The following is an 18,214-nucleotide window of genomic DNA, read 5'->3' as shown; positions in this document are numbered from 1 at the left end:
ATTTGGACAGGGCTTGTAAAGGAGTCACTGATGTGAGGTTGCACATAAGAGGGCAGTTTACTAAAATATCATGCATGTTTGATGATAGTCAGCATGTCCCAGAGACTTTTAATGCGGGTCTGGAGTCTGTATTGGATTACAGCGGTCTAGTCTGGTTGTGGGGGCCATCTGGAAATAGTCCCACAAACTGTGGGTGCCTGCTCCTTAATTTAGTTCTGTCGGACATAGTGAAGGAGGCTGGACCTGTTAAATCCTGCCTGAGAGTTGAAGCAATGTATTTTTTAAGGCGCATAGCAGAGACTATCAGCCCTGCCTTAAGATCAAAAGGATATTTCCAGATTTTTCCACCTGTTCATTAGAATTAACATCCAATAATATTATTATTTATTATTATTAACATTCAATTAAACTAGTGCCTTTTATTTTATTTAACATGCTGCCATTACTGCTGTGTATTTGTCTTATTTTAACTTAATTGGGAGACGCCATGTGAAATGTCATTGTACCTGATTATAATGATAATAAAGATCATTAATTGATTCTGAAATATTTCCATTTTTGTATATTCTGAGTCACTTCAGGAGAAGTCCTAAAATCTCAGGCCTAAAGAAAGTGATTTACGGTGTTTTTATGACTTGACTATGTGATTAAGACTTCTCAGTTTTCCAGTGATGCCTTCCAGTCTAAACCCGGGGCAGAAATAGCCCACAGAGCACCGTCATTTTCCGGCGACGCACGACGCACATTTCTCACCAGCGTGATTACAGTAATGTGAGTGTTGTCAGAGCTCTTCAGAAACTCTGCCATGAGCTCCAAACGACAACATGGCGAGTGTGTTAACACAAAGGAGAAGAAGAAGAAGAAGAAGAAAAAGACGAGTGAAGAAACAGCACATCTGTCTGCAGCGCTGGAGGATGAGGAGGTGAAGAGCGCAGTGAAGGAGGCGTGGAACCATAAGACGCACTACAGCTACGGTGAGAGGAGAGGAGGAGACCACAAAACAGTAACATGAAACTTTATACATCTGTCAGGCTGTGACAGCTGGAGACAGGATCTGTAAAACTTTATGATTTGTAACTTCTACAATAATCAGCTGATCTCTACAGTGAGCAGGTTTTATACTTTCTCAGTGGCAGCTGGAAAATACATATTCAAGTGTGGCAGTGCCATAATAATGACAAAAACAGTCATCTTTAACTATATAGCAGTCTCAAAAAACACGTTTACAAAGTGTTTCACAGACATAAAAACTCAAGCCTTAATAGTTTTAAAAGAGGACACTGAGGCTTGTATGGAGTCCTACAGTAAAAGCCCCCCAACCTCTAACTCCATCCTTTCCTCGGGGGCTGAGAGCAAAAGCTGGTCTACAGATCTGAGACTAGGAGCAGGAGTATAAGGGATCAGAAGGACGATAATGTAAGATGGGGTAAGGCTGCTTATCCAGTGAGTTTTAGTAGAATTTAACATATACTGCAGGATAGAAGTGCTCTGGGATTATTTAAAAGTTGAGGCATTCTTGCACAAAAACCAAATTGCACAAACACAGTCTTTTCCATTTACATTTGAAACTGAACTCGTAAACATTTGACTTATCTATTTTTACACAACATCAAATTTATCAATGCTGAAGTCAATTTCCGATTGGGGGTAAGTGAAAAGTAAAGAAGAAAGTTAAGGGAAACATAAATATTGGCTGATTCCCAGTTTTTGCACCACTTATATTGATGAAAGAGTGTTAGACATCATAATAAAAGCCTTAACGCTGCTTAAATCCACTTTGTGAAACCTTTATTTTGCTCAAGAAAACACACAGACAAGGTCCAGATTAGGCCTGTCAAATATGGATTAGATGACCAAAGAGATTTTTGATCTAGATATGGTATATATATTTATAGTTTTTATAATATAATAATAATAATAATAACAGTAAAGTTGATCTATGACTATTTGTGGAGTTATCATTATTTTAAATAGATGTATAAGTGTATTCTTTTGTTGTATTTTTATACTCTCAAAAATCAATATCAGCCTCAATAAAGTTGTTCAGGCTATAGTTATTTGTCAGCAGTTTAGGTGAACACATAATCTTGATATTGTTGACCAGGCGATGTGGAATTGGACTGCCATCCTTTCCCTCACTGCATCATCAAGAACTTCATCCACAGCGAGACCTTCGTAGAGAACCTGCAGAGAGAGCTGCTGGGGCTCAACTTCCACGAGAAGTCCAACGATCTGTACAAATTCAAACAGGTAACTGTCAAACACATCAACTCACTGATTCCTTCCAGTAGGGTTTGTGTTCTTGTTGTCTTATTATGTTTATTTTGCTCTGTGCAGTCAGATGATTTGAAGAAGAGGACAGATCCACACATCACAGGCTTGAGGTGAGCTTGTGTTTTTGTGTGTGTGTGATTTTTGGCTCCAATAAATGAATGTAAGTCTGTGTAATGTCCTCAGAAGTGACCATGATCCGTGTGTGTGTGTGAATAATTTTACAGACCTTTATGTTTTTTTGCTGTGAGGGATTTTTAATGAAACAGAATGAATGCATATAATACGGCGGCTAATGTCGGTTGGGGTTGTGACAAATTGAAGTGTAATTAAATGGTTTGAAGTAAGTTAATCATCCTGTCAGGTGGAAAAAAAGCTTTGTATGATCAAAATTATCTTAAATTGATAACTTGATGAAAAAGAACCACCCTGTTTTTAGTTATATTGATACTAAATTGTTAAATTATATGTTCTGATTTACCTGACATTACATCACATTCATTTGATCTATTTTAAACACTTGGTGTCCCCCTGATGGATAATTCCTATGAGGCCTCCTGCAGTCCCAGTGTGAGCTGGAATAGACTTCAGCCTCACTCCTGGGTAAGTGAGTGTAGATGATTGATGGGTGGATGGAAATTTCAACTACGTTAATGGCCATCTATTGACATAAACAATTTTTCTTATGTGACAGAATGACTTCCTTTAATGCGGGTAAAATTATTGGTGGGTAGTTTTGATTTTGTGGCTCTTTTCCACCTGACAGAATGAGGAACGTTTGATAGTCAAGTTTGACAGATATTTTCTTCCTGACACAATGAGCTGCTTTACTTTAAAGTACTTTTACTCCACTGATAGCTCATCCAGAGAGAGGAGCTTAAAATGTCAGGAAAACTGTTGTTAGTCGCTGCTGATCTCAGCGCTGTAAATCCTGCACAGATATTATGTCTGACACTCTATTTCTGTCATTCCCTCACATAGTCCAAAATTACATTTCAGAGTTACATTTCCAATGTAGCAACATACTTTGAATCTGTATCTATTTTACCAGTTTCTGATTTGGTTAAACCTTAAAAGTGTTAAGTAGGTTGAGCTGTTTTATGTTAGCAGATTGAAATCACAAGACTGAAATGTTGAAGGCATTTTGGGATTCATCAGCTCCACCAGGTGGAGCCAGAGATTACATCTAATTAGTTTATATCCTCCAATAAGTGGTGATGATTCTGAGAGTTAGCATTAACATTGCGGGACTGTGCGGTAAACTTAATGGAAAACAGTTGCAGCTGTATGCAGTCTCCGCCGAGCACAATAAAGTCAATTCAATCCCTGCTGGAGCTGATCCTGTTTCAATTTCAGTCTGATTATGTGCTGAACTTGGCAGTGAATACCCCACCGGCTCATTGTGAGTCATTACAGCTGTGTAAATGATGGTGAGCTGAAATAACGACTATATGTAAAGTTGTTTTTGTAGAAATATGGAACAGTAAGAGCTGCCAAGCCTGCCAAGAAGTTCAGGGTTGGAGCCAAGTACAAGAAAAATTAAGATCTCAACGTGTAAATCAAGATTAATACGAGCAGGATGTCAAATCTGTATTCAGATCAACACCTTTGAGTCACATACATTATCCAGATAACAAAATAATGTAAAAAACCCTCATTTATTTCGAATAATGTGCAGTTTTTTCCATTAGGACTATGATAAACTGTGTTCACAGTGGAGAGACTGCAACGTGCATTTCTTCTAAATATGTATTTGTGATAACATGGTGCTGCACCTACTGAGGAAACACACCCTTGGTGAATAAATGCCATAATTAAATGCACAATAACAGCTTCCTCCGGGGATCATCTATTATTTATGTCAAAAATGTCATGGTAGGTTAAGACAGCAGAATAATCTCTGTGTGAGTGGTGGAGCTTCCAACGTTTCTCATTTTATTACAAAGTTCAAGGTTCAGTATTATTGTCGTTGTGCAATCCAGGACAGGATTAAATGCAGTAAACAAATATCTATGTATCACTGATTTCAGGTCAGCAATGTTTGGGCGTTTCCGTTCCTGGCTTGGGGAGGTGTTGGGCGTTGAACTGGAGCCCACAGTGGATATTTCTTGTGCCAGATATGAATACACAGGTGAGCTTTGTCCCCAAACACCAAAAGAAAGGTCCTTCATGATGCAATTTGATGGCTAAAATAAGAACATTTCTCTCATTTCTAGATGTTCTTTTGTGTCATGATGATGAATTGGAGGGGAGGCGCGTCGCTTTCATTCTGTATCTTGTGCCTCCGTGGCAGAGCAGTGATGGGGGAACCCTGGACCTTTACACAACAAACAGTGAGCTTCCCATTTTGTGTGTGTGCATATGTTTCTGTGGGTTTAGACAACAGAAGCCTTGAATAATTGAATTCTTGTCATCAGGTGATTTCCAGCCCCAGAGCATAGTGAAGTCTCTCGTACCCTCTTGGAACACACTTCTCCTCTTCGAAGTTTCTCCCGTCTCCTTTCATCAAGTAAGAATAACCGCCTGCTGCCTTTTAAGCTCAAAGAAGAAGCAGTGATTGCAGATCAATGATACAGGCTGTGTTTGTCCAGGTGTCTGAGGTTTTGTCACAGGACAAGTGTCGTCTGTCCATGAGCGGCTGGTTTCACGGGCCGTCTTTAGAACGTCCTTCGCGTCATATAGAGCCCCCCGTTCCGCGGAGCCTACACTTACCGAGAGACGTGAGTTTGGTCAAATGTATGCGCATATGTGTACAGTTTTATTTCACTACCTTCACAGAACAGCTTACATAAGTTTTTTTTGTTTGTTGTGTGTTGATAACAGGAGACATTGCTGCTGGAGTGGGTCAACCCGGTGTACCTGGATATTTCCTATCAGGAGCAGGTTCAGGAGGAGTTTGAGGACAGCTCTGAAATTCAGCTCAAAGATTTTCTCAAGGTAACTAATATATCTTTCCTTCTGTTTTGACTTTTCAAACAATTTTTGATTGCTTTTTCTTGCTGGCTGATCATGTTTTCATCATCAGGAGGAGAAATTCAAGGAGGTGAACGAGGCACTACGATGTGCTGAGATTCAGTGGACGAGGAGAGGTCCAGCCAATAAGAGGTTACAATGTTTCACACATCATTTGTTAAATGATGTACTTTGTGTTGGAAAACATATTTAAAGGTTCTCTGATTCCACGCTCTGTATTTGTGTGCTTTTAGATACTACGATGTGGCTTCTCTGGAGACCTTGCCTCAGTGCGTGAGTGCATGTTGGGAGCTGCTTCGTTCAGAGGCTTTCTTCCTGCTTCTCTCAAACTTCACGGGCCTTCGATTGCACTACCTGTGTCCTGCTGATGATGATGATGATGATGAGAAAAAAGATGAAGAGAAAGAGAAAAAGGAGCAGGGCGATGGAGAGGCCACAGGTTCTTCGACTGAATCAACAGCAGCAGCAGCAGCAACACATAAAAGCAAAGACTCAGGTGTGCATGTGTGAATTTGTTTCTTCGGATCTTCAGACGTCTGTGTTTGTCTGCTTTAACCTCTGTGTTCTGTAGAGCTGAGTACACCTGAATGTTGTGGTGAACTGCGTCGATGGTCTCATGGCGGCTACACTTTATTACATGATGGAGAAGCAACGCGGGCAGAGTACGCTCTGGACCTTGTTTTGCCTTTCGGCTGTGCAGGTGAGTCACAAACAGACACACATGCACGTTGTCTTAAGTCACTTTTGAGGACTTTACATAGACTTACATTGACTTCCTGTAGACTTATCCTAACCCTAACCCTAACCCTAACCTTAGCCACTGACCCCAAAGCCAGCTTTTCCCCCGAATCCTCCCCTGATTAACTGATCTTTAGTCTGAAATTTGTCCCCAGAAGGAGCCAATGACAGAGACACACACATGCAGCACAGGAACGAATTGTCAATCAGTTATTGCATCTGACTCTTTAAATGTGTCTCTTTCAGACTGGCAGTCAGAGTTTGGGGGCTACACGTGTTATGTTGCTAATGAAGAGGATGAGGAGGTGAGTGTAAATCACAGTATAAAGTGCAGATGTATACATGTAGACAATATTGTAGTGATCATCATAAATACTTTGGTGTTCTCCTCCTCACAGCTGCTGACAGTATATCCAGAGGATAACTCGCTCGCCTTGGTCTACAGAGACAAGGAAACCCTCAAATTTGTCAAACATGTCAACCACAAAAGCTGCTGTGATTCTGCTGGCAGAGCATTTTATGACTTCTCTTTTGTGTATTATGAATAAATATGTACACATATATATCTGTCTTGTGGGTTTTTTGACAGCTTTTATGTATCTTCTTAGGTGTTCTTAGGTATCTTCATTTTAAATTTCAACCCACGAACAGGACCAAGCACACACACATCCCCACTGTCCTGGCCTGCTTATTTAGGGCAATTTCAGGTTCTGTGTCTTGTTCAAGGACACTTTGACATGTGAACAGTAGGACCTCAGGATTAATGGATGGCCCGCTCTACCTCTCGAGCCACAGCAACAGTCACCTCTGTCAAACAGAAGTTACTCTTAAAAAGACTTTAAACTCTTTCTGTTTAAGAGAAACTATCAAGCCAGTCAAGTCTGCTGAGTTTTTTCGGTTATAGCTCTCTATCAGAACATGTCCATTCTTTTCTTATTGCAAATACACTCAGAATATTTTGGGGAAATTGGCACTGCTGTTGTTATTGCACTTCAGAAAGTCTGGGAGTGGGTGACAAGACAAGCAGTGGGTGGGGTTAGTTGGCTCCATTCAATTTTTTTCTGCTTACAGATGAGACGTGTCATCCATTTTATTGACTAAAGTAAAGCTGTGTTTGTGACTAGTCTATAAATGAATCCTGTCCTACTTAATTAATTAAACAAAGATTATTGGCTTTCAAGAAAACTGCCTTTTGAAATACAAGTTAATTTATAAATTTATATTAAAAAAAACTTGCTCATGAAAACGTGTAGACAGTTTGATCCACATAAGGGCTGTGAGTAAAAATGTTTGTACATACTGGTTAAAACAACTGGGTCCTCTTCATCTGTACTGAGTTTGAGCTGGAAAATAGCCATTTAGATGAAAGAATAATCCATATCAATGTCCATCAAAGACATGCACAAGTTTATATCGCTTAGTTTCTTTTGAATTAGGTGTGAAGTGAGTTTCCTCATAACAATCACATACATCTTAAAGAGTGCATATTGAACTGTAGCTGCAGGGGTTAACTATTATTTTCATAATTAATATTTAAAAGGTTTTTTTTCAGTTCATTGATTAATCATTTATTCTATTAAATGTCAGAAAATAGTGAAAACTATCCAATACATTTATCAAGAGCCCAAAGTGATGTCTTGTTTTGATATACCAAACAAAAAATGCCATTCTTTGCAGAAGACTCACAGCTTTTCTCTGTTTTATAGCATTGTCAGTGAAATATCTTTGAGTTTTAGACTGTTGATTGGGAAAAAATTAGCTTTATACACGTCATCTTCGACTGGAAAGTTGTGATGGCCTTCTTTCACATATTTTTTGCATCTGAAAGAGTAAATTATTAATAAAGATAATAATTAAATTGATGTCTTAAAATAGCTTGTTTTGTTTGTCAAAACCCCAATTAAGGCCTGTTCATTGTGTAATAGTATAAAACAGAAGAAACGCAGCTAATCCTCACATCTGTACTAATGGAATCAGCACGTTTTTGATTTTTTGCTTGAAATGATTTAAACAACTGGACAAGTATGAATACATTTTTTGTTGAATAACTGATTAACCAATCATTTCAACTACAGTAGCTACAGTCATGGTAACAACATGATATACAGTATTGTGCAAACGTTTGGGGGAATTAAGATGTTTAGATTCTTATCTTTTATAGATTACTGAACTTTTCATGAAGTGAATTGATGAATAAAAACTATTTAAGGCATAATTTGTTCATTATTCACATATAAATATTATTTTAGTGCCTAAAACTTTTGCACAGTAGGCTACTGTGTATGTTCCTGTTCTGTCAATGGCATAAATTTACAAACTTTACATTTTTATGTTTTTTTCAGCAGTTGTTAATTTGAATAAACAGATTAAATCCCAACAGTAAGAACCTGTATTACAGTAAAGTACATGGTATGTATCTGTTCAAACTGACAGTATCACTAATATGGTGACTTGACCAGGCAGCCTGTGGCCCTCCACCACTACCTTGTTCTATTTCATTAATTATTTCAGCTCTCATCAGTTTTGCCCCCTTACATAAATGATGATGGTCAGTATTTGAATTTTAAAGTTGTATAACTCTACACAGCTGTATAGATTAGTTGCCCTACATATGGACTCCTACTTCAAAGGGAAGAAAACATCACTTCCTTCCCGTCATTATGTTCTCCCGGCGTGCTAATTTCCACCAATCAGAGCGTTTCTTAGTGTCCGCTCAGCCAATGGGAGGCGAGGAAGTTCTTTCTCTGTCACTGGACGTGATCCCCGAGGAGGAAGCGTCTGCGAACAATATCACAAAGTTTTGAGGTAAGTCTGTGTCGACTTTTAACTTAGAATGGCTGTAAAGCGACATCAAAAGATGGATAAGTTAGTAACGGCGTCGTCAGCCTGGCCCTGAGACTTTTAGTTGTACAGTCTGTTTCACTGTATAACTGTATGTGGAAGTTTTACGGCGGCTGTGTCCACTCTACGTCAGGTTTACCAACACCACACTCTCACTCTCTCACACCAAACCCACCGGAGTCTTTTTAACGTCTTAATGTTAACTTTTAACATGTTAAAAGTTGTATTAAGCACACTGCTGCTGTCTCTATGTGCTTGAATCACACTGTAAAACCATTTTAAAGCTAAAACCTGCTTCAGGTAAACTACCATATCACCATAACCAATAACGCACAATAACATACCACCATTTACTACCATAAATCACCGCCTGCTCTTATGGGTCGCTTAGCAACCACGTCTTCAGCTAGCCCTGTTGTTTTAATGACTAATAACTACATATAATCAAATTCATAATAGATTAACGTGACTTTATTGTATATTTTGGCTAAATTTGTTCACACCTAAGTTACATTATAAAAGCACATCCATATAATTACTGCAAAGTGTACTTTACCCGTATTTAGACTGTTTTTTGTTGTTGAAAGTTTTGATACAGAAATCAACAGTAAACACACCATAAAACCGTAGTTTCGCTATACAAATGTACCTAACCTTAAAGGATAGGTTCACAGTTGTTCAACTCTCTTAAAACAACAAACAGGTGTGATATGAACACTGAAAGAGGTTTTACTCGCTTAAATCATTCCTCCTGTTCAAACTGACTATTAAAGATGGAGAGTGATGGAGGTCAAAATCTTTCTATTTTGTCTATTTGTGCAAAACTGCATTTAAAAGTTGATGTGAAGCTTATATGAGGCTTCAGCAGTCTGCGTTAGTCATATCATGTGGATATCACATTTACGGTCTTTATAGCATCAGACTCCCTCTTAGTATTTCCCTGTTGAGCTGCGGTGGAAGTATAGCAACAAAAAGAGGGGCTTTGGCACTAAAAAGACTAACATTGAACTATATGTATCTGAAGCTTCATATTCGCTTCAGATAAACCTTTAAATACATTTCAGCACAGGAGGAGGACTGTGGATTTTGCCCACCATCACTTGCATTGTAAGTACATCATGAAATTATCTTCTAACGGTCAGTATGAACAAAAGGAATGATTACAGCAAGCAAAATATGTTTCAATGTAAATTTGGGTACCTTACTATTGTTTTAAGACAGACTTAAAAAATTGTTAACCTGCCCTTTAAAGGCACACGTGCTCCACCTTCACAGGTGTTTTCATTTATTTTACCAGATTAAATCACCTCTCAGGACTGTGTGTTTGTGCTGTACAGACAGTGCTCGACTGACTGTCCTGTTAGTTTTATTGTGCCTGTTGTGTACAGCAAACATACAATTGTAACATTGTAGTACATGAATTTGGTGACATTATAATTACATTCTATCCAGTTGCATAGTTTATTTTGTGAGGGTTACTATAGTGTTACATAGTGTGCATTCACTATATATCACTATAGTCACTAAATGTGGGTTTAATTATCTTGAACTCTGGATCCTGGCTGATGTGTGGCATCTTTGTTTGGTTGTTTTTCAGTTACGAAGAATGATAAATTCACTCTGATAAAGCGTGAACATGTCATGAGCAGAGATCTGATCATTATATAACTGGATATGCCTCTGTTTGTGTGCAGGACCTTTAAAACAAACAAGTGTGAAAACAAAAAGTTTGTCCTGTTTTGTTTCACAACTTTTTCAGAAGTTTGCAGTAAACACAAGAAGTGCAACTTCATTTAACAATTACAATTTTATTGTCCAAGATAGTTATGTATTCACTGCCTATGAATTACATGGATAAAAACAATTATAGGACTACATGATTTATTATTGCTGAAATAATTAGTTGATTAATGAATTAGCTGAGTGTCAGAAAGTTAAATGCCAACAGTTTTGATAATATATTTATTGTTTAGGTGATTTATCAAGCAAAATGCTTTTTCTGGTTCCTGCCTTTCAAATGTAAGCAGTTACTATTTTCTCTGTTTCATAGGGCTGTAAATGAAATATCTTTGCGTTTTGGACTGAGAACTTTGTACATGTCACCTCAGGCTGTGGCAGAATGTGATGAACTCCTCTCACAGTATATTCTGGTATTTTAGACTTATCATGAATAATCATCATTAAAACCAAGTTGTTACATTAGATGTGAGATGAGTTTCATTCATCATGAGTCTGTGACTTTACATTTAGAATCATAAAAACCAAAACATGGAAACTAGCATCATCACCACAGAGAAGTTAAATGACTAATTTCTTGAGGTCTATTCTTGTGATGAACCAAACGTCAGACAAGCTGACTGTCCAGGGAATACTAGAGGTTGTCTTTTGGCAGCAAAAGCTAAATGATATATTTTAAGCTCCTGATGATCACTTAATCCTCATACAGCTGGAGAACTAATCTCACAGTATACTTCCAGAGTACCGGTAGATAGGATAGCATATAATTACATACTGGCTAAGTTGTGGAGATTCCTGTAGACCCAGTGGCCAAGCATGCTGTGTATTAGTGAGATATGAGGACATGCATATAATCCAGCTCAGAGGATGCTCTTTCCAAGCAGAGCACCAAGCATCCTGCGCATGGAGACAACACCAAGAGTGAGCTTGCAGGCTTCGGTAGTTCAGCCAGAGTACAGGAGTTAGGGGCTGGCCTGGGGGAGGGGAGGACTGAGATTAAACATGTTTTTATGTAATGAGGGTTTCAAAAGGAGGTTGGGTAAAAAAGGGTAAGGTGGAGTGAGGCCACAACCAGCAGGCACCATGAGGACACACATGGTTTCAACACCAGGATGAAACATGTTTCTAGCTGATTTATTTGTCTCATCACTTCGATCTGAAGTGATTCGAAACTACGTACTCTGTCCTCAGATGAAAAGAAAGGTGTTTTATTCATCTCATCACATGTTAAATTCAGAGTCTGATGGTTGTGTAACTGAGGCGATATCTTTTGGATTTGTTATAATCTGGGGTTTTTTAATAATATATTGTACTGCCATTAATCTTTTTTTCATCATTTAGTGTATAACAGGTCAGAAAATGGTTCAATATTCAGTTTATAATGATGGAAAACAACGAAAAGCAACAGATCCTCTCATCTGAGAAGCTGGAACCAGTGCATATGTAGCACTTTTGCTTGAGGAATGATAGAACAGATTTATCAGTTAACAAAATTGTAATTGTAAATTATTTTTCTAATGATCAACAAATCAATGAATGAATTAATGGTTTCAGCTCTAATATCTCGTATACCCCATAGAAACCTCTACGTGGGTCATTCAAAACTCCACAGTTCATCAGAAACCTGAACATTGTTGAATGGGTTATTAAAATGTGTTGACACTACCACACATATTGTATGTAATCATGAATTACTTGAAATATTGTATCTCTACATGTGGTCAGTGTTTATCTTATTGTCTTATTAGATATTATGATATTATAACCTGGAGTAGTCTTACTAATGCCCTTTCTCATACAACCAACAAAACAAGGGGAGAAATAAGAAGTTACATATTTATACAGAAGTAGTCAAATGTATCTAAATCAGTTCTATTGATTTTACATAAAAAGAACAAGACTATGCAGCTGCTGCTCAGACATGTGATGTCATATAAATGTATTAATGGTTGATGGACTGTGAACACATCAGGGACGACGATGGAAATAAGTCCAGGACTTCTAACAGAGTCTGATATGTTGTATTTTAAAATATATTTAATCACTTTAACTGAATATATTACGTTAAAATATATTCAGTATAGTCAATACATTTAATATAATTATTTACAAATGCATATAGAGAAAAATAAATTTTTAACATGGTCAGCATCAAAATGAAATAAAGAGTTGATGCAGCAGACATATTACACTCATATTCACACTATGAGTTGGAGTCCACAGAAATCTGTGTAGATGAAAAGTTCATTTACTGAATAATCAGACTTTTGACAGAATAGTTTATTTGAAAAGTTTCAGTTACAGTTTCAGTATCAGTCGTGTTTTAAGCCTGTGTGATGTGATGTTCATGGCTTGTCTCTCATTCAGTGAGAGCCACAGACACACGAGATAAGTGTTATATAAGATGAAATGAAGAGGAATATCTGCAAATATTTTAGCAGCACTGACTCGTCTTTGGCTTTAACTCATTAGAGTTTTTCACGTTGTGTTCAGAGAATGGCGGACAAGACTGTGGATCGTGGACCATGGACAGGATGTGCGGTTATGTTTCTGCAGTCGCTCTGTCCCAGCGTGAACCTGCTCTCACTCTACAAAGACAAACAGGGAAAGTTCATTGTTTTCAAAGTCATCAAACTGACACTTATAGGTGAGCACCGACGTGAACTGTTAAGCATATTAAGATAAAAAGAAACATTTGTGTTTTCTTGATGTCACATTAATTAATCTGTTTTCTGCGGTCAGATTCTGCAGGAGGTCTGGGTGGTTATGAGATACTAAAAGTCCACGACGCTGATCCCTTTCTGGGGGTGGAGGTGAAGTTTGTGGATGTGGCGGCGTGTCAGCAGTTCCTCGAGAGCTACAGCTCCGGAGCAGTGCGTCAGTCCCTCTCCCAGCACGCCTGCCGGCTTCTTGCTCTGCCCCAAGAGATCACTGTGGAAACCCAGCTCAAGGCCAGCACACATATCTTGGATCTCTGTCTGGACAAGCTGGATCTTTGCCTACAGCACATCCACCTCTCACAGGTATACTGTATGTTTCTGTCTGTGCTCGTGGCAGCTCCAATATTTAAAAATGAAATCTAGAGGTCGGTATTGAGCCTGATAATCAGACTGAAGTCTCATTTTGTTTCACTTCATTTATTCAGCCTGACACTGTGCTCATGTTAGCGGGAGGGGGGTTCTCCTCTGATTGGTTAATTGATTCTCCAACCAGTGGAAACAGCTGTCAATGGGCACAACCAGCACTAATACTAAAAAACACTTGATTGAGTGTGTACTTGATCGTCTCACAATGAACAAATTAAATAGTAGAGCTACAAAAACAAATGTGAAAATCTGTTTAATTGGGAGTTATGTGAAATAATGCCTTCACAGGCGAGATGAAGCTGGAGAATAACACGGGAATCACACAGAGAGAGTCTAATCTAATCAACCTCTCCCCTGAATGTTTTCCTTCATTTTATTTCATCTAAGTGATCTTTGTCATTTCCCGTCAGCCGGAGCGGCTGCGTGATGAAGAGATTGATCATCTTGAGCAGCAGCTGACGAGCCAGGCCCTTGGTCCTGCCGCGCTGTCGACCCCCCTCACGCAGGAGGAGTCTCCCGTCCCCAGCAACTGCTTCAAGTTTCAGAACAGAGTGTTTGGTGAGTCGAGACGAGGGGTTTCATTTCTGAGTTTTGTTTAGCGTGTCGTTCACAGACTCACAGACTTCTAGCTAAAAGAAGTCACAATGGAGATTAAAATCTGTATCACAAAAAAAAAAAGATCTCTGTCTTCAGTTTGAGATTCTCGATACATCCTGTCAGATTCACCTGAACCACAAAGCTGTAATGAATCGGCAGGAAATTGAACACACACGAAAGTGTTTCTGTGTGTATTATATTAACTACAAACCGCCTGTTGCTTTCAGGCCATTTTAACAGCATGTTGAAGTGAAGTTGTAGAGATAAGAGACTCCCTTTTTTAATATATAATGATGATGAGTTTTTTTTTACCACAATTTTCCAAAAAGAACCAAACAACTTAAATCTCTTCTATGTTGGTGCACTTATGTTCAGAAATGAAGCTATAGCATCCCAGATTTGATGGTCTGTTGTTGAAAAGCAGCTTTTTAAAATGCAAATTGCTGTTAAATTCCTGTTTTCTTTTCCTTCAAACCTGCCCACAGTTTGTTTGATTTCCTGACAGCACGTAAATTCAGTGCTGTTTGTCAGATGGCTCTCTAATCCAACCTTTTATAAATTGATGGTCAGTCTATGGGGAGATTAGTGCCAGCAGATAATATATTTGGATTGCATTAATTTGACATTGTCAACCTCATGTTGAATTGTTAAATTAAAAAGAAAACATTACCTGATGAGCTACTACAAACAATACCGAAAGTGAATTGTATTATTTTTGCTGGATTTAGCCAATGTAAGGTTTGGTTTCACTTTTTGTAAATTATGACCATTTTATTTCATATTTAGAAAAAAAAAAATTAAACTATCTTTGAAAAACTTAATGTTTTGCTATAAATTAATCTCTGTGAATTCTCTACTTCATTATATTCACTCACTCACTGTGGAAACACAAGAAAAAGTAGGAAAAAATGTAACCAATGATGATTACTAAAATGTATTGGTTGATTTTATCCAACAAATTGAAAGCGGTGTGTAAACTCTGGCCAAAAGCTGAAAGCCTGATCATCAGTATCAATTGACAAAGTGGATATTAAAACTCCTCTGATTGATATTTTGTGATTTAAAAAGGTGTAGCAATAAACACACATTCCCAAACTCTGCCCCGCAGCTCTACAGAGTATTTCAGTGTGTCGTGTTCAAGCTCATTGTTTTTTTGAGCAGAGCTGAAAGGAGGTTGGACATTTATTTGTCAGGTGAACATGAATCCAAATGAATGTCAATATTCCTCCGTGTCCGTTGGATGTGTAAATAGAAAACTGGTTGCTAACATCTTTAAAACAACTACTTTAAAGGGGATCATATGTGAGGATTGTGTTTTCAGTGCTGAGCAACATCTCCTATTGACAGAAGAACGATTTACACCTTACACATAAAAAATCATGTTGATATCCTTAGCCAGTCTAAAAGTTATTCTGGGAAATGTTCATTGTTTACACATCTGTCTACAAACCGCCAGTTTATGTAATCCAAAGTAAGTACAGTCAGTTTACATTAATGTTTTTATTTCTCTTTCATCCTTTGACCCCTCAGAGGACCGAATGCTGACAGCAGCAGATGTTCAGAGCTTTTCTAACGGAGTTGGCCGTCAGTGGAAGCATGTAGGGAGGGCCCTGGGGAAGAGCTGCCGGGCTCTGAAGGGTCCGGCCATAGACAACCTGGCCTACGAGTACGAGAGAGAAGGGCTGTATGAGCAAGCCTATCAGCTGCTCAGCCGATTCATCCAGGCGGAGGGGAGAGCAGCCAAGCTGAGCCGGCTGGTCAAAGCACTGGAAGACTGCAAACTCACCAGCTTGGCTGAAAATATTCTGGACGTTCAGCCGCGAGAGTAACTGTGTGTGCTTTCATTCTGCGTGTACAAGTGCAGAGGTGGAGCAGTCGTGAAAACTGACGGGGGTCATGTTTTCACTTTGTTGACTTTGTCCTGCCTTCTTTTCTATGCAGTATGTCTGATCTTAGATGATGTGTGTCCATCCTCATGTTTGAAATCATTCCTGAGTGTGTGTGTGCGTGTGTGTGTGTGTGTGTATGCATGTTTTGCACAGGTGGTGCGAACACATGCTAACATCTCTGTGAGAATTGATTGATCAACGTCTTGATTTGCTTTTCAAATATTATTACTAATTATTCATTTAGATGAAATGTCATCACTGTCACAGTGTGCTGTGTGAGTTTTTATGCACTGTTTAAACTGATTTTATCATGTACCTCTTTTATTTCTGCTCTGTAGGTCGATTTACAGCTGGAACCTGTTGTGTCTTGTCACTAATGAGAGCACAACTGAAGGATATTGATTGTTTTTTTTCTACAAAATGGGTGCATACAAATTAAATTGTTGGAGAAAAAAAGTCCTCATGTTTGTGTTTGATGCATTAGTGTAATTAAAACTGAAAACATAATTTTGTCTAAATTCCCTCAGGTGTAATTTAGTGTTAATACCCCCCCCCTCTCTATCTGTCCCCCTTCTACCATCACTGCCTGTCACTCACACACGTGCATTCGCTCATATGATTAAACTGTGCTGATTACCGATGCTGCTGCTAGATGCGCGTATGCGCCAGCATGTGTCACGTTGTGGCAGCTTCAGGGCAGATAGGTGGAGATTGCAGCTGAGGTGTGTATGTGTGGAGCTTTTATCTCTGCCTGACTGTCAAAGAGGACATTGATGGATGGAGTCACTGCAGGTTGAGGTCCTTCTGGTTTCATTCAGGTCCAGTGTAAAAAGCCCAACCCCCCCCCCCCTTTTTACTCCACTTGACCATCCATCCAGATGTGATGTGTGGATTAGAAGCTTTTAACACACACAAACACATTTCTGCTATATGGTATAGCCACAACCCCCAACATACACATACAAATACACAGTGTTATATGTTATGATAAACACACATTTCCCTTTACCTCTGCTGTAACCAAGGCAGAGGCTGCCAATCAGGTCCTTTCAGGTCCTGGGTAACATTTCTGGGAATTTCAGGGGTTTAATGACAACAAAAGAAATTTTACATTGTACATTGACACAGATCTTACATATGTTGTGGTTTTAAAGCCTGACTCTAACATTAAATCTGATTGTTTTAATGCAGAAACTTAATCAAATAAAAAGTGTTTTGTGCTTTCCAACAGAATTGCAGATCTGGCATTCACCTTAATTTAAAGTGAAGGGGAATGAAAGTTACAGAAAATAAATTTGAAGTGGTTTATTAATGGATATTTTTCAATAAAGTAGTCCTTAAAAAAAAGAAGGATTTATTAACGTTGGTGGGGTTTTTTGTTGGACTCATGACTGCAGTATTTCCAAAATCCTGGTTACAGCTTAGATACAACCTGATATTCCTTTTTACTTTTATCTGAGTGTTAAAGTTTGCAGATTGAGATTTTACATAAAAACATGATCCTTTCATTAAATGAGATCTAACTGCCAGACACGAGGTTATGTAAAGCATTTGAAAATAGCTTTAACTAGATTCCATCATCACTTTGACAGGAGTTGATCTGCTGCATTATGTGTTTTTATTCAGCTCACAATATTTTTTTTCCCCTTGTATTTTGAATGCAGTTTTATTTGTAATAGGGTGTTTTTACCAGTGGGGAAAAGTAACATAAGTCATTTAGTGCATGCACTTTAACTGAGAATTTTTCATTTTATGTCACTTTATACTTCCACTCCTCCACACTCCACAGGGAAATATTGTCCTACTTAATAAACTCTACTACATTTATTTAACAGCTGAAGTTACGTCACAGTTCAAATTATTATATACAAAATGTGTGATGAGCTTATAAAATATAGGTTAATCTTCCCAACACTCAGGGTTGGGAAGGTTGGAAATGTAATAGGTTACATAATACTAGTTACCCTATTTAAAATATAATAAGTAATGTAACTATTTCAATTACGTAATCAAAGTTGTGTAATTTATGACATTTGATTACTTTTTGATTACTTTTCTAATTTTCTAACAAAGGTTTTCAGC

The 18,214-nt window shown here is 38.3% G+C and overlaps 2 protein-coding genes across 2 annotated transcripts; both read left to right on the top strand.

Moving 5' to 3' along the window:
* Positions 1-763: 763 nt before the first annotated feature.
* Positions 764-6,543, top strand: ogfod1 (2-oxoglutarate and iron-dependent oxygenase domain containing 1). Its single transcript, XM_062415484.1, has 13 exons — positions 764-974; positions 2,105-2,250; positions 2,338-2,384; positions 4,302-4,402; positions 4,488-4,604; positions 4,689-4,780; positions 4,863-4,991; positions 5,095-5,208; positions 5,297-5,376; positions 5,478-5,740; positions 5,816-5,944; positions 6,229-6,287; positions 6,381-6,543. The coding sequence occupies exons 1-13, from the start codon at positions 806-808 to the stop codon at positions 6,528-6,530; spliced, it is 1,596 nt and encodes a 531-aa protein (XP_062271468.1). The 5' UTR covers positions 764-805; the 3' UTR covers positions 6,531-6,543.
* Positions 6,544-8,721: 2,178 nt separating this feature from the next.
* Positions 8,722-16,944, top strand: tradd (tnfrsf1a-associated via death domain). The gene is made up of 5 exons (XM_062416029.1): positions 8,722-8,787; positions 13,054-13,207; positions 13,303-13,583; positions 14,057-14,204; positions 15,774-16,944. Exons 2-5 carry the CDS (start codon positions 13,057-13,059, stop codon positions 16,070-16,072), a joined length of 879 nt encoding a protein of 292 aa, XP_062272013.1. The 5' UTR covers positions 8,722-8,787; positions 13,054-13,056; the 3' UTR covers positions 16,073-16,944.
* Positions 16,945-18,214: the final 1,270 nt, after the last annotated feature.

This window comes from Scomber scombrus, chromosome 1, assembly GCF_963691925.1.
Source record: "Scomber scombrus chromosome 1, fScoSco1.1, whole genome shotgun sequence".
In the NCBI taxonomy this organism is placed as follows: Eukaryota; Metazoa; Chordata; class Actinopteri; order Scombriformes; family Scombridae; genus Scomber; species Scomber scombrus.
Note: the sequence above shows the minus strand (reverse complement) of the source record. Positions and strands in the feature narration are given on the sequence as shown.

What these genes read in the sequence shown, in the direction of transcription:
- ogfod1 (XM_062415484.1), top strand. Translation starts at nt 806, where the DNA reads ATGAGCTCCAAACGACAACATGGCGAGTGTGTTAACACAAAGGAGAAG. An exon ending in CTCCCGTCTCCTTTCATCAA is followed by an intron (nt 4,781 to 4,862) that starts GTAAGAATAACC and finishes GTGTTTGTCCAG; the next exon opens with GTGTCTGAGGTTTTGTCACA. An exon ending in ACATAAAAGCAAAGACTCAG is followed by an intron (nt 5,741 to 5,815) that starts GTGTGCATGTGT and finishes TGTGTTCTGTAG; the next exon opens with AGCTGAGTACACCTGAATGT.
- tradd (XM_062416029.1), top strand. Translation starts at nt 13,057, where the DNA reads ATGGCGGACAAGACTGTGGATCGTGGACCATGGACAGGATGTGCGGTT. An exon ending in AGCACATCCACCTCTCACAG is followed by an intron (nt 13,584 to 14,056) that starts GTATACTGTATG and finishes ATTTCCCGTCAG; the next exon opens with CCGGAGCGGCTGCGTGATGA. An exon ending in GTTTCAGAACAGAGTGTTTG is followed by an intron (nt 14,205 to 15,773) that starts GTGAGTCGAGAC and finishes TTGACCCCTCAG; the next exon opens with AGGACCGAATGCTGACAGCA.